Here is a 15,279-nt window from a genome sequence, read left to right as displayed (position 1 = left end):
ACCATATTTTGCGATAACATTTTAAAAAAAAAAAAAATTGTATAGTTATTTTCTTACAAAACTTTCTAAAACATTTGCTTGACCTTTATAGAACCCGACGTTTAATGTTATTAAAACATTGTTAGCAAAATATATTTTGAATAATAATAATGATGATGATGATGATAATAATATATAATAATAATATATAATAATAATAATAATAATAATAATAATAATAATAATAATAATAATAATAATAATAATAATAATAATAATAATAAAAATAGATAAACAATATTTTACAAAAAATGTTATTGAACTATTAAAATGATGTTTTGAAAGTTACAGCACTTACGTTGGACGAAAAACTACATAATACATTTAATACAAAAAGACGTACATATTTCACGACTCGTAATACTCGCTGACACAAATACATCTTATCAGATAATAACTTACTTTTTAGTGATTAAAGAATAACAAAAGGTTGTTAAACAAACAATAAAATTTACTAAAACCCTTCATCTGTACCAGATCCAAATTTGTTTCATCTTTTGATCGACCGTCAATGCTGCTTTGATGCTTGATATTAATGACCTAACAATTAATTAATCAGACTTAATGCTAAATTTATATTGGTCAATATCAATACAGGCAAAAATTCATATATTGTCATAATAAATAATAAGTATCACCAAACATCGATGGTCGATCTGAAGATCGAACTAATTTGTTTCTATTGCCTAACATGATTGAAATGCTAGCGTTGCGGTATCACACCTTGATTCTCTGCATACGATAAAATGAATTCAGGACTGTTATTTCTGTGAATAAAATCTATTTCACGCATTATTTATACTGCATACATACTTGTAGTAAATATTACACTTTGCAAGCTTTCTCAACCTCGACAGTAGACCAATGTTTTAAATATTGAGCTATAATACATCAGATCGGGGCTTTTCACACAATGGAAATAGTTCTGAATAAAAGCGTTTAATATCCCTTAATAATGATGACTCATGTCACACATTTTAAGTTGATTACATTTTTTGGCGATGTGATGTCAATATGTATTTCTTTGTACCCCGAAATGATATGCGCTAGTCGACACAGCTGTCTTAACGTATTGACGTCACTGACTAGCCAAGAAAAAATATAGATTGTGGTGCGTTCACATGCAGCGCACTGATTCAAACTGACGCATAACGAACGATTGTACTTGGCATTGCTCTAAATGTATACCAGATTGATCCGGATCTCAATCATCATGTGAGTCATCCTTTTATTTATGTTATATGGGCCTTTTCAAGTGTTTGGTTCTGCATAATAATGCTTTCATTGGTTTCTGTTTTCGATGTTGTTTAGTCCAAGATTTGAATGAAATGCTCCATTGATGGATTGAGTATGTTGAAAAAGGTCCGAAACCTCTATTGTCCTGCTGATAAGCTGAAAACCCTAGGCCATTTTGTTGATTGTGGAGTGCATATTCGTTCATTTGATTGGTTGCATGGTTCCGGTTGTGGTGCAATCCACACAGACACTAAAATCAATGGGAAATCAATGTTCAAGCGCAGCAGGGCAAAATATTTAATAGAAAACCGGAAACTTGAAAATATCCATTGTACAGTTACATGTATGTATTCGTCCTGATAATAGCCCAAGAGAAACTTAAAATATGGGGGCATACAATGCATCAGCTGCGGGGGGGGGGGGGTTCTTACAATCATGTCAAATTCTCACCATTTCATTAAATATATAAAAATATTTATATACACACATTATTTGGCACTACATGTGGGTTAACATAACTGATAAACAAATTAATTTAAAATCTAATAAGTGATGGATCAAAAACTCAATATTTTGTTTCTTAATTTTAAAATCGAAATATATTTAAAGTCAGTAACTGGACGATGTCCAAGCTTGACCGCATCACAATTTCGCAATTCACCTTTTCGGTAATTCCCATAAGCCTTTGCACTATTTACCCTTGATGACGATGCGCACATCTTTCTTGCGCACGTTGATCATCGTTTGTATTGCGCAGTAAAGATTTGCACATCGATATTACGTCATCAGGGGTAAATACGCATGGTATTATGGGATTTGTTTACCGAAAAGGTAATTATTGTTCATATTTTGGAAATGCATATAATGACCCTGAATACATAAATCGATAAACTTAGCTTGTTTTGAAATCTAAAATGACTAATTTTATAAAATCTAAAATTGCAGGTAGCTCTTCGTCAGCGGGCGTCAACTTTTCCGCTTACGTGTGATGCTCTTGAATGCATTCTGCAGTATTCCCCAATTTCTTCCCAGACGCAGCCTTTGGCTTCGTGGCAGCATTCCTCATTTAAGCCTCGTTTATGCCGTATTGGTCCCAAAAGAAAATTTTTGGCATCGGGTTCTGCTATAAATTCTGTAAGATAGAAAAAAGGAAAAATATATAATAAGCATGAACTCTGCAACATGTTAAATAGATACATAGATGAGACATATTTTACAAGATACCGCGTTTTATGGGCTAAAAAATGGCAAGCGCGACATCTTTTTTTTTTTTTTTATCACTCGTACATAAATTCTAGACAGTTCATTGGTTGATTACCATTTATCATATTTACCATCAGCCTCTCCGTGTGATAGTTTTTACCATCATAGTGCTGCGCCGCAGAGCGCCTGCGCCAAGCCGTGCGCTGACTCTTAGACTCGCCGATTTAGTTATGGGGTGGACTCCAAAAAGCGAAGTATATCACGGCAAAACATGGTGTTATGTTGATGAAAAAATGTATATCCTACCTTAAATAATATTTTAGTAATAGAATTTATGTACGAGCAATTTAAAACAAATATTAAATGTCTTAAATTCGTGTAATGGCCGAAATATAATCACGAGGTGAAAGATGGATTGTTCCATTCCACTCGCCGTTCCGGCTCAATATATCTTTCACCTCGTGATTATATTTCGACCACTACACTCATAGACAGTTAATATTTGTATACTATATACCTACTTCTCTCTTTCTTGCAGACTCTTGTACGTTGTGTTATGTGAGGTATAGGATGTGTGTGTGTTTTGTGCTTGTATGAAAATGTGGTAAAACTAATTCAACCACTGTATGTTAACAAATACTTCCATCCTGACACCTGTTACCAACTGTCAACATTTAACAACCAATTGCGGACGGCGAAAGTCACTTTCTGGAAAGCTGGACTGAGCAAGTCGCGAATCTTCATTGATCAAAAGCCTGTCATAAATAACTCAACATTCATATGTCGTTTTTACTATTCGCAGTTTAAAAAGACTACAATGCAGAGATTACAAAACAAGAATATAATCATATAAATGTAAATGCAATGGGAAGCAACAACTTGATAAAACAAATTCAACACACAAACACCCACCCCCACACAAAAACAACAATAACAACAAAAACAGAAAAGAAAAAAAAATTGTGAAAGCAGATCTGTTTTTAAACCCTTTTCGAAACCAAAAAAATGAATGTAAAAGGGTGTTGACATTGGGCTGCTCCAATTGAAATCCACACTACCCCTGTGGAAGATTTTGGAAATATAAGGGCGTATGTCAAAGTTAATTGCTTTACCTTTATCTTCGACAACTGGAGTGAGTATTTCAAATGGAATTTACCCAATTTGTCTATTCTAATCAAAACGCAAAACTCCCTCTGTGGAAGACCTCTGCTAAATCTTCCTCAGGGTTAGTGTGGATTTTAAATGGAATAGCCCATTGGCCCCATTACACAATAATTTTGCAGTGCATTCTGGGAAAACATTAAAGTAACCTCATAGGTTAATCACTTGAAAACCGTTGGAATACACACAGTCATGTTCTAAGAACCTAGAACCTGAGGCAAGATTAGAGATAATAGTTATCATTACCATCACTATTATTAAGAAAACGACCTGTACTGTAAGTGTTCTCTAGAGATTACACAATGGGCTTTTCAAGTTAACATCCACACCCCCGTATGGAAGACATAGCCCAATCTTCCATACAGGGGGTGTGGATTTCAAAAATGGAGTCGCCTATTCAGCTAACCCCACGGTAACCCCATTCAAAATCCCAGTGTGGATGGTTAAGGTTATGTCTTCCATACGGGGTGTATGGATTTACTCATTGACACATTGAGTTTTTATAAAGACCTAGCCAGAGTATTGATAATTGTTACACACTATCGCAAAACGAATTTGTCGTAAATGATTTATGGTCAAAAAAGTTGACGAATTCAGACATTTTTCACCGTTTTCGCATCTCACAGTAACCACGTATTTTCAGCATTTTGTCGTCTCGGGTGTAAGAATATTATGATCAAATGAATTAGGGGCTGTGCAATAATTATGATCGCTGGTGGGAGGGTAAAATGGGGGGCAAGAATTGTTTGGCCAGCCACGGGGAGAGCGGATAAGATTTTTGTGGGTCCTGCGGGGAATTGAACCCGGGACCTCTCGCACCAAAGACAAAGACCTTAACCAGTGTGCCACCCTGCTTTCTTGTCACACTGCTCCCGCTGGACTCTATACGCATTATAAGTATAAAAGCATTGAGCTTCATCAAAATCTGACTTATTGAGAACTGGTGGTCCGATATACACAGGCAAAAATTTATGGCTTAACTTGTTTTGCGCGCATAGAATGGTCTCATGATTACTTCAAGTCGTTTGGTGGTTTATTTGCATGTGGAGGAAATCGTCAGCATGGTTATAGCCTACCATATACTTATCGCCAAATCTCATCAAATGCTACTTCCTCATTAGTTGAGTGACCTTGACCTACACTCTCATTCGTACTTTGAAGCAGGTATTTCAATCCCTTTTGATGTGAGAGCCAAAAATTTGCATTTGAAGACCCTACAGACCACTGTATGAATAATAAGTAGGTTAATCCACTTTAGCATTTTAGAGACACATTGCTTCACACAATTTTGGTGGAGAAAAAGTACAAAATGACCTTGTTGATCAGGAGATAATCTATTTTTATTGTGATTTTTCATGTGCACCTCAATTGAAAATGAAAATGATTCATATCGTTGTATTTATTTTTATACCCATTTTATAGATTCAAATTCAAAAAGGTTTGCTGACCTTACGTTATGATATGAAGTCAAATAAATACTTATAACTATTAAAATTTATTGAATGAGTCAACTTAACCCTAACAGGACGGGGTACTACAAAATACTACTTAATATATGCGCTGTTCGTGCGTGTATCCCACGTGGTGTGAAGACGCAATCGCCCTAGGTGATATATAGGCACGGTTTCGTTGACCAGCGAATCCCAGCACCCGTGGCAAAGTGTCGCCGACCCAGTACTTGGCATGCGAGGGGTCTCGGGTTCGAATCCCACCTAGAGCAAACAACTTCTTTCATTGTTTTCTCTCTTTATTCTTTATTCCTTCTTTCCCTTCCCTTCGCCAAAAAGCCCTTAGGCGGTTAGGGATATAACATGTGGGCTTATACACTCAGAACGCTAGTGAATCGATGGCTATTGTTATACGAGGCTCACTCAGTCATTTAATGAGGCAATACAAACGATCGTATTTGGTGTTGAGCAAATTTTAAGTTACACCTTTTCACTGTAAAATAGATTTTCTCGGCCAAATAACAAGCAATAATTAGCATTTTTTCAGTAGGAAAAAACTATAATGTTTGGTACTGTATATTTTTTCCAACCCCAGTGTTAATGAAAAATTTGGGCTTCTAGTGTAAGATTTTCGCTAATAAAAGATATTTCCCAACTTTCTAAAGGACATCATACTAGGCTATATATCATAGTTTTGTTAAAAACTGTTTAAGATGTACAACACTCATCCAAAATTTAAGTTTAAAAAGACAAACCGCCATTTCAGGAGCATAAAAACATCCCTTTTACAAGGTAAGAACAAGTAGCAAATCTTTCTTTAGCGAACTATATTAGTTTGAAACGCTACAAAGTTAATTCCAACATGGGCGAAGATGAGGCATATAAAAATCAAAATTCCTATACTAAAAGAAACAATCGTGCCTAATTTTAACATCAGGTTTTAAAATAAAGGTATATCCAAGTGCCATGTTTTTATTCGACATTACTGAAAAATAAAATAAAATAATTGTTTTTTATTTGACCGAGAAAATAAATTTCAAAGCAAAAAGGTGCATTTCTGAATTATGCTGATTTCAACATGTATCGATCGACTTTTACCACGACTATGTATAACAATAGAGGCTGGTCACTGGCGTACTGAGTGTATAAAAAGACAAACTAACCAACGTTTTGGAAACTTAAAAAATAACTTATGCCTACCATTTCAATTTCAATTATAAGATAATACCAGTTGTCCTGCTTTATCTTGTTTTTGTTTCTGATGGATGTTAGAAAAACAATTTAACTTTGAATTTAAAATAACTTTGCGTGAACAGAATTTGAAGTTAGTGGGTTGTTTTGACTAAAATGTTATGTAAACCTAAAGTTTTGAGTGATTGGATGATTAGAGAACTTAACGAACAAGGATCTCATGACTATTGCAGATGATCCATTGCATATCTGGTTATATAAACTGCCAGCGTGTTGTTACGCTAGGTGAAGGACTTTAATCGACTTGTAGATACAATCACTGTGCATGAGTGATATGTGACCGTACAGCACGAATGAGCCGTAAATGTCCTAAATTGTATTCTGAGTTACAGTGAAAAATGTGCAAGAAGGTCGTATTCATCGATACCTCAAGTTGGCGCGACATCTATCTCATTTTGATGAATCAATAACCCTATTGAGGATAACAAGCTTCTACCTTAGATGTCTAGAGAATAAGCTCTGGTCTTTGTTTGCTTTGGCTAAATCCTGTTCAAGTGGTCGGTTACAAAGCATTTTATTTTGTGTAGGTATGTATAACCACCAATTAACAACGAGAGGACATTCCTGAACCTCGTTGACTTGGGGATGATTTGAAATGACATCCAATTATGACTGTGTGATATTTATTACCAACAATGTGGAAAAAGAGAAACATGTAGAAACAAAAATGCTACCATTTTGTTGAAGGAGCAAAGTTCAATAAACCATTAACCCGCTTCTGGCTATCGTTTGAAGTCAAATGATATACCATTTTAAAGCTTATGATATATGTTTTCTAAACACGAAATAAAACAAAACTGACCGGGGGATTTACGGCTTATTCGTCGTGTACGGTCACATATTTCCAGAAAGGCAAGGACGATGTATGATGTAAAAATAACCCGTGATGTATTACGAAAGTCGTTTATATAATACCTTTGTGGCAAATTCAGCTTCCATCATTCATAGTTGAACATAGTAATAATCACATTGTCATCAATATAATAAATTGGGTTATTCAGTCCTCTGGAGTACGGCATCTCAACTACGGGCGATATTATCGCATGTTTCTATATTATATCGGGCATAATGCTGTATAAAATTGATTTAGTCCACAATATAGATTGGCTGTTTTGTGCAAGGATAACATGACTGACTATAGCGCAACTGTTGGTATTATCAGACCTGCTTATTACACGTAGATAAGGTGTGTTTTTTTTTAATACTTGATTACTGTACAAGGCAACAATATTGATCCTATCCTACTTTTCTATATCTTTATCATGGGACAGAATAAATCGCAAATTGTAATGGATTATAGGGAGATATGCATGTTATTGCCTGTACAAGAGTGGCACCTTCTAAAATGGCAAGGACTCAACAAATGCGTAGATTAGTAATACAATACGTATTTCGTTGCAACTTGTAGCGAATTGAACTTCGATAAACATCGAGCACCCATTGAAAACGCTTAATTTGTTATGGTGATCATAGACGTGTGGCCTCTTCTCGTATGTTCCGAATTTTCATACACCAATCAATCTACAAATATGGGACTTATATAGCACCTCGTGTTTTGAAACGGGCAAGAATACAGTAAGCCAAAGAAATAAGGTACCAGTTAGTTTACCCCCTGTATATCCTACACAAAGACTAATATGTCAAAAATTAAAATAAGCAGCCACCACCTGTAGCAATGATTTAAGACCTTATTTGTTGAAATTGGTTGAGAATTAATGAAACGGTGATCTAAAACCTAAGGAAGAAACGAAATCAAAAGTTGCAATTTTGTGTTCTAATCAATAACAGCATGACGCTAGTTTTAATGTGATAATCAATGGCAGCACGGCGTTAGTTCTCTTGTTCGAGAACGCTTTGTGTACAAATCAATAGGGCTGGCAATGGAGCAAACTGCAACTTTTAAATTGGCGTCTTCCTTGGGTTTTTGGATGTCGTGTCTTTATATCTTGAACGATTTCAACGAATGAGGTGTAAATTCGAGCTGAAAGACGCAGCTGTTGACTGCTTGTTCCAATTATGACATATCTGTCTTTGTTTAGGATATGCAGGGGTGAACATAACTGGTACCTAACATTTTTGGCTTACTGTATATTGCTACACTACACATGTATAGACTAATCCAACGAGCCAAGTGATGGTCAGAATTCAGTCGGCCATTTACTGGGTCCCGTCTGCACAAAACTGGTGTTGTTACTGCCCAATTGGGTGGATTAAATCCGCTTAAAAATCGATGTTGAATTGTATTGTGTTGTTATCATTTCACATTTTAGGTGGAATAGACCGATAAATAATGAATAACTAAAGAAAGTATGCAACTGGTTCAAGGCAAATAAACCATCTCTAAATGCAAAAAAGACGTGATTGATTGAATTTTGCATGGAAGAATCAAATTAATAAAACTGGTGTTCTCATCAAAATTAAACATTTACCAGAGCATTTGATGTATCGCGTATACTGATCATTAGATCAACCGTATTTTTAAAATTATGGTTTGCTCCTTCGGCAGAATGCCGACGATGAATCCATTCATAAAGTATTCAAAATTCAAAAACGGCGTTACGGGTAATATCAATTAGCTAGTCCATACTTATCCCATTTCAAACCTCTGTTTGATAAATATAAAACCTTAATTTTGTTCTACATGTACCGGAAAAAAAAAAAAAAAGGTTACATGTAGATTTTTGAAAGTAATCTAAGTTAATGTTAACAAATATAAATATCCTTTTCATGACATAATCTATGTACCCTCTACTAGTTCCCCTGTGAATGTCAAGTTCACAACCTACGTACTATAAGCCCGCATTCCAGGCATTCCTGACCAAGCTCTTTACGTGACATAATGCAACATGAGTTTCATTATATCACCGTCACAGACAACGTGCATTGGCGGGATACTTGAGTAGGCCCAGCCATAGCATGGCAGATGCAGTATTTTATTCTTATAAACAAAGAATGAAACTTGTTCAGTTTTATTTCAAGAGTTCAGGCAGAAATGTAAAAACAAACAGCGGCGATTTCAAATCATTTCATTATGTTGATGACAGGAGATACAGCGTGAACTGCTTTCACCAAAAACGTGTTCTTCTCTATTGACCATCTTCCTTTATTTGCTACCATCAAGAGTCAAGAAGCTCTAAAACTGATTTATTTTCAGTGTACACTATTCAATTTTTCAATGTTTCTTTTGTGAAATAAGTTCAAGAATGAAAAATAAGAGAAGCATAAAAAGTAATAAAGAAAAAATCTCAAAACAAAGGTGTGTGTGTGTGTGTTCAACTTTCGTTGTGCAATATTTTGATGGTTAGCCATTCTTGACACCCCTATCATCTTGCGCTCATAAGCTAAGTTGCTTTTAAGGTACGGCATTAGCAAACAGTTACAAGAAGGATGAATGAATAATATCTGAGAAAATGACATTGTTTTGTTGTACCATCACAAAATGCGATTCATTTTCTACATGTAACCTTTTTATGGGACACCTTGTATATGAAAGAAACAGGAATTTTTATATACTGTGTAAGTAGAAACAAGATATGCTTCCACAGTCTTTTGCATTTCAAACTTATTCATTTCATTTCTACTTGCATAGTGAATTATACGGCCGAGCGCACACAAGAATACTGTTTGGGTGCACTGCAGTTTCATCATCATCATCATCAGCCGTATTCAGCCCACTGCAGGGCGAAAGCCTCCCCAAGTTGGCACCAAAGATTCCTGTCATTTGCTTTTGCCATCCACCTGATCCCTATGAAACTTGTTATCTCACAAGTTTATCATACTGTTATCTCACAAGTTTATCAAACTTGTTATCTCACAAGTTTATCGCACTGCAGTTTATCTATGGCAAATTTAAATTGACACTCTGTTTTTCCTAATTTCTTCTCATCTAGATTTAGGTTTTCGGTACTTTAGTGATTAATTAATGGTGCCCACTCTTTCTAATTATGCAAGAAGCAAATTTTTTGACATTCTAAAAACCCGAATTTCAATAATACTTTCCTCATTTCCACTTTTATAAAACGGATTTCTGCTTTGATATCAGGACATAAAGTTATTTGGTGCCAATAATTACAAGTTTTTGTATTTAGTAGTAAGTATGTATTAAGAGCATGACAATACTACCCAAATCTGCCGAACATTTTCGTACACCATCTACCTTTACACTAATATAACCACTGGGCATCAAGTTTTAGTTTACACTTAATACGAATATGTCGATCATAGACGTAAGCAAATAGGTCTCTTCCCGTTATGTTCCGAATTACTTACCGACTTAAGCCAATCGTTAATACTGAGTGATATCAGGCACAAGACTACAGCTGGTTTAATGTTGTGCTATTTTTAACACTTTTATATGCCTACTACTAATTTAAAGTCAAATGCTAAGGGCAAATGCTCCATACAAGCAGAGTTCTGACCAAGATCAAAGGTTTTAAAAAGTAATGCAAATTACTGAGGTAAGAAAAACACCGAAGACTAGAAACATTATGTAGCCAGATACAGATCTGTTCTTACAGAGTGTTTCCAAGTTCACATGTATAATGAGCTACAACACACCTTCTGATATTTAGTAATCTTTCTTTATTATGTTTGTAAAAATGTATAAATTTCATGAAACTGATCACTCGGTGGTCTTGGTATGGCGGCGCCCATGGGTCACGTGGACATTAAATTACTTATTATTTACACAGTGGTCTGTTTGATCTTCAATGGGATTGAAATGCCTGAGTGAAGGTAGAGATGGAAGTGGGGATCCTGGTCAATCAACGAATGTGGAACTACATGTAGCACATGGTGAAATTTGGCCATCATTAGAAGAACAACGTTGAAGATTTTGCTCCTGGTGCATTATCACATTGTAATAAACCACCGAACGATTTGAGGTAATCATGGGACCTAGGCTTTGCGCGCATTTTGTGCAAGCCAGTTTTTACATACTACCTTAAGCCCATCTAATCTTGATATTAAGGGAATATGTATCTAAAGCCCAGTAAATGTTTTAATAGTCACCCTATATTAATGTGAGTATGTGGATAATAATCACGAAGACAACACATTTTAGCTTAAACTTTACATATACGTTTTATACACATGATTTCCTATTTTTTCCATGGTGCTCTTCAATATAAGGTGCTCTTTGATAACCTCATTAAGGGTATGATTATGATATTAATCATAATTTTGGTAAAGTTGGATATCATCATAGCATACAGTGACTAGTGTCAAATACCAGAGGGAATTACACTTACAATACCCTCCCCTTAGTAAGCACGTGTAATAAAAAATATGTACCTCAGCTGGACGAGGGTTAAAGGTTTTGTTTTATACAAGTGTTATTCTAATTTGACATGATGATATGAGTGACAATACACGTAATTTACGCCATATACCGTATTACATTAAGAAAAGGTATAATTTATCTCAAAAGTTAAAATTAAATTGTGGATTTATAAAGCGCCGTTTCTTCAGATGGACTCAAAGCGCTGTAATGTCGCTGCCATGGTGAATCATTACATTCAGATCGCATCAACTAGGTCAGTTGTTGCCGAACGGCGCAAACCTATCCGCACTTAGATTGTAACGTCCACCAATTATCTGTGCAGCTCCCCAAATTCCATTGGGTGAAAGAAGTTTTTGATATCCGAACAACTAATCTCGGAGAAAACCTGCGAGAGCGAGAATGGAATCGGGATAAGTGCACATGAGCCCTTGGGTCGCGCCGGGGCTTGAACCCGGGACCTCAGTGGTGCAAGGCGAGGGAACATCTCTTATCATTGTTTTATCATCAAAATATATTTCTAATTACTATAGGGTAGACATAGGGATAACTTTACTGTAAGGATAGCCTTTCTAAAAGCAGGTGTCGACTCATTAGCTGACGTGTATCGAGCTATAGCCAATAATGATGAGTGTGTCTGAACAGTGGAGGCGGAAGCATTATTTAATTTAGTTGGAACGAACATATTCTTTGCTGATTCGATTGGTACATTTGCGAGCGTAGCAAATTTTCAATATCGAACTATTTTAGCCCAAAAGGAAGGTATATAAATTTTGGTTTTTGATTGGCCAGTCATAGTGTAGTTACGTCCACGGCAAATTCACCGTGACCTTTCCAGCCATAAACCCGCTTATTGAAGATTAAACCGATATATGCAGTACAAAACCATTATATAGTAATCTATTGTCCAATTTATTACCACCTGATAATATTTAATCCAATGAGCGACCGAATTGTCCGCTACGGACGACTAATCCAATCGATTATAACGCTATTGACATTAGGCCTGGCATTTTCGGGTAATTTTGTACCCGGGTACCCGCCGCAATTTTCGGGCGGGTAACCGGGTACCTGAAATTGCAAAAAAAAAAAAAAAAAATTTTTTTTTTTTTTTTTTTTTTTTTTTTTTTTTTTTTTTCGGTTTTGTAGTGTCTTTGGACCTAGACCTAAATGCCAGGATCATTCATGGTTGAAAAAAAAAAAAAAAAAAAAAATAAAAAAAATTTCAAGATATTTTGTTATTTTTTATATGAAAATTGATAATTTGTATTCATGTCATAGTCTATTAATGATTTCAAAATGTATTGAATTTGAATGCATTTTGAAATCATTAATAGACTATGACATGAATACAAATTATCAATTTTCATATTAAAAATAACAAAATATCTTGAATTTTTTTTATTTTTTTTTTTTTAGGTCAACCATGAATGATCCTAGCATTTAGGTCTAGGTCCAGGGACACTACAAAACCGAAAAAAATAAAAACTTAAAAAAAAAAAAAATTTTTTTTTATTTTTTTTTAATTTCGGGTACCCGGGGAGGGTATTTCCTACCCGGGTAATGTAATCTCGGGCGGGTACCCGTTTACCCGACCGAAAATGCCAGCCTTAATTGACATGTACGAGCGGAGCTCTACTGACCGAGTTTTGGGGTATTTTTCACTGAAAGGCAGGTGTTTGCTGTCATTTACTCATCAAGGCGGACCACCGTTATTATAAGGACTAAGCCAAATATTTAAAGATTGACATGTAGAGAATAAGCCATACTTGATTGACAGAAAGTACTAAATGTGTACCTATGACGGTTTTATGACACCAATCTTCCAAATATGACCAAGCCAGGGCTGCCCGGTGAAGCAAAATGTGCATTGGAATAACACGGCGAGTTTGGATAGATGGTAGGATTTCTTTTTAATAAAATGTATGTTCCCCGTTATTAAAGCTTGTACCGGGTTGAAGATTCAGATATTTGGAAAAGAATAAGTAATTGAAACATAGAGCAAGTACTAAAATTATAGCTTTTATACTTTTTGATATAAGATGGTAACTAGTTCATCCCCTATAGCTACAACACAGCGCTACCAGTAGGGTTCAATTGCCTGTTGTGAGTGCCTCTGTGTTGTGTGCATACATGTAGTTAACAATAACTACATGATGTGCACATAATGCCATTATACCCGATTGTGGCCTAAGACATGGTGTTTTGGTGGGCTAAAAAGGAAGATGCACAGGGCAACTGTTGCTTTACCTTTCTTCTATTAGGACTTTTGGGCCGAACGCCCCCCTGGACACATTTAGTGTCCCCCGTTTCCGCTGCCTATGAGTAACAGAAACCTGATCGATTTTAAGACCAGAATAAGGGGAGACACATTCGTCCACACCCGAATTTGAGATTTCTTGATATTTATCAACACTAAGATGTATTCTTTCACTTGAAACTGATAAAATACAACATGCTAATATTTACTCGTAATTTTGCTTGATTTAGTTCACTTTTTCCAACTCAAAAAAGTCACATGGCTCAAGACAGCTTAGTAAATTGGCGGGAAATAATGAGTCAGAAATGCGCGAATGCGAAATATTGTGTGCCGCGGCGGAACTCTGCGCGTATGTCCAACGCAGTCAAGGCGCATTCGGTATGTTGCCCTTAGATTTTTTAATTATTTTGAAATTTGGCGCATTAAAAGCAGACATTTTGACATTTGTTTACTAAAATGTCGATTTCTAAGAATTCACTTTTGACAATTTTGCCCGATTCGTGTGACAAGATAACTCGGAAAATATGCAAGCAAAAGGTAAACCTTTTGCACTATCGTTTAGAGCACATCAAAGTCTAGGAAAGGTTTTCTCATTTTTTCAAAATATTTGTTTAAAACAAAAATATACACCATTATGTGCAATTGTTAGCTTAATAGAGTGACAAAATTGCTTTTAAAAATATGACATGTGCATTAACAACATCCGATATGCAGATGACACCACACTCATGGATATGGACTTTGAGAACCTGCAAATCTCCACTAATGAATTGGAAAAAGCATGCAGCAGCTGGGGAATGAAAATTAACCCAACAAAATGCAAGATCATGTCTGACGATCCAAGAGATATCATGCTGAACCAAATGCCCATTGACAAAGTAAATAACTTTGTCTTTCTGGGTAGCAGTGTGCCCTCAGTAGAAGAGGATATTAAACGTCGTACAAAGTTGGCAGCCTGGGCATTTGGTAGATTGAAAAATACCATCTGGTCTAACCATGACATCACCAGATCGCTGAAAGTAAGGATCTACCAGTCCCTCATCCTCCCTATTGCCACCTATGGGTCAGAATCCTGGGCGCTACGTGAATCCGATCGACACAGACTGGATGTCTTTGAAATGCGATGCCTTAGGGCAATGCTTGGAGTTTCCCTACTTGACAAAATCCGCAACAATTCCATCAGACAGAGTCTCAACATCACTATCTCCATCAATGATGTTATCTGCCGGAGACGTTTGAAATGGGCTGGACACATCTTCAGGATGCCTCTACATCGGCTTCCCCACCAAGCTTACATTAATGACTTCAGCAAGAAAAGATCACCAGGTCGTCCACCAACCAGATAGAAGGACCAAATTCAGAGGGACTTGGGAATGACCCCACATAAAGCAAAGAAACAAGCA

The 15,279-nt window shown here is 36.0% G+C and overlaps 1 protein-coding gene across 1 annotated transcript in view; it reads right to left on the bottom strand.

Annotated features, from left to right (window-relative positions):
• Positions 1-418: 418 nt before the first annotated feature.
• The window catches only part of LOC140138698 (insulin-like peptide 7), a 273,171-nt gene continuing 258,310 nt past the window's right edge, over positions 419-15,279 (bottom strand). The window contains exon 3 of the mRNA XM_072160449.1: positions 419-2,407. Within this exon, the coding sequence (XP_072016550.1) occupies positions 2,232-2,407 (176 nt within the window). The 3' untranslated portion in view covers positions 419-2,231. The remainder of the gene's footprint in view (positions 2,408-15,279) is intronic.

The sequence above is a fragment of the Amphiura filiformis genome, chromosome 18, assembly GCF_039555335.1.
Source record: "Amphiura filiformis chromosome 18, Afil_fr2py, whole genome shotgun sequence".
Lineage (NCBI taxonomy): Eukaryota > Metazoa > Echinodermata > Ophiuroidea > Amphilepidida > Amphiuridae > Amphiura > Amphiura filiformis.
Note: the sequence above shows the minus strand (reverse complement) of the source record. Positions and strands in the feature narration are given on the sequence as shown.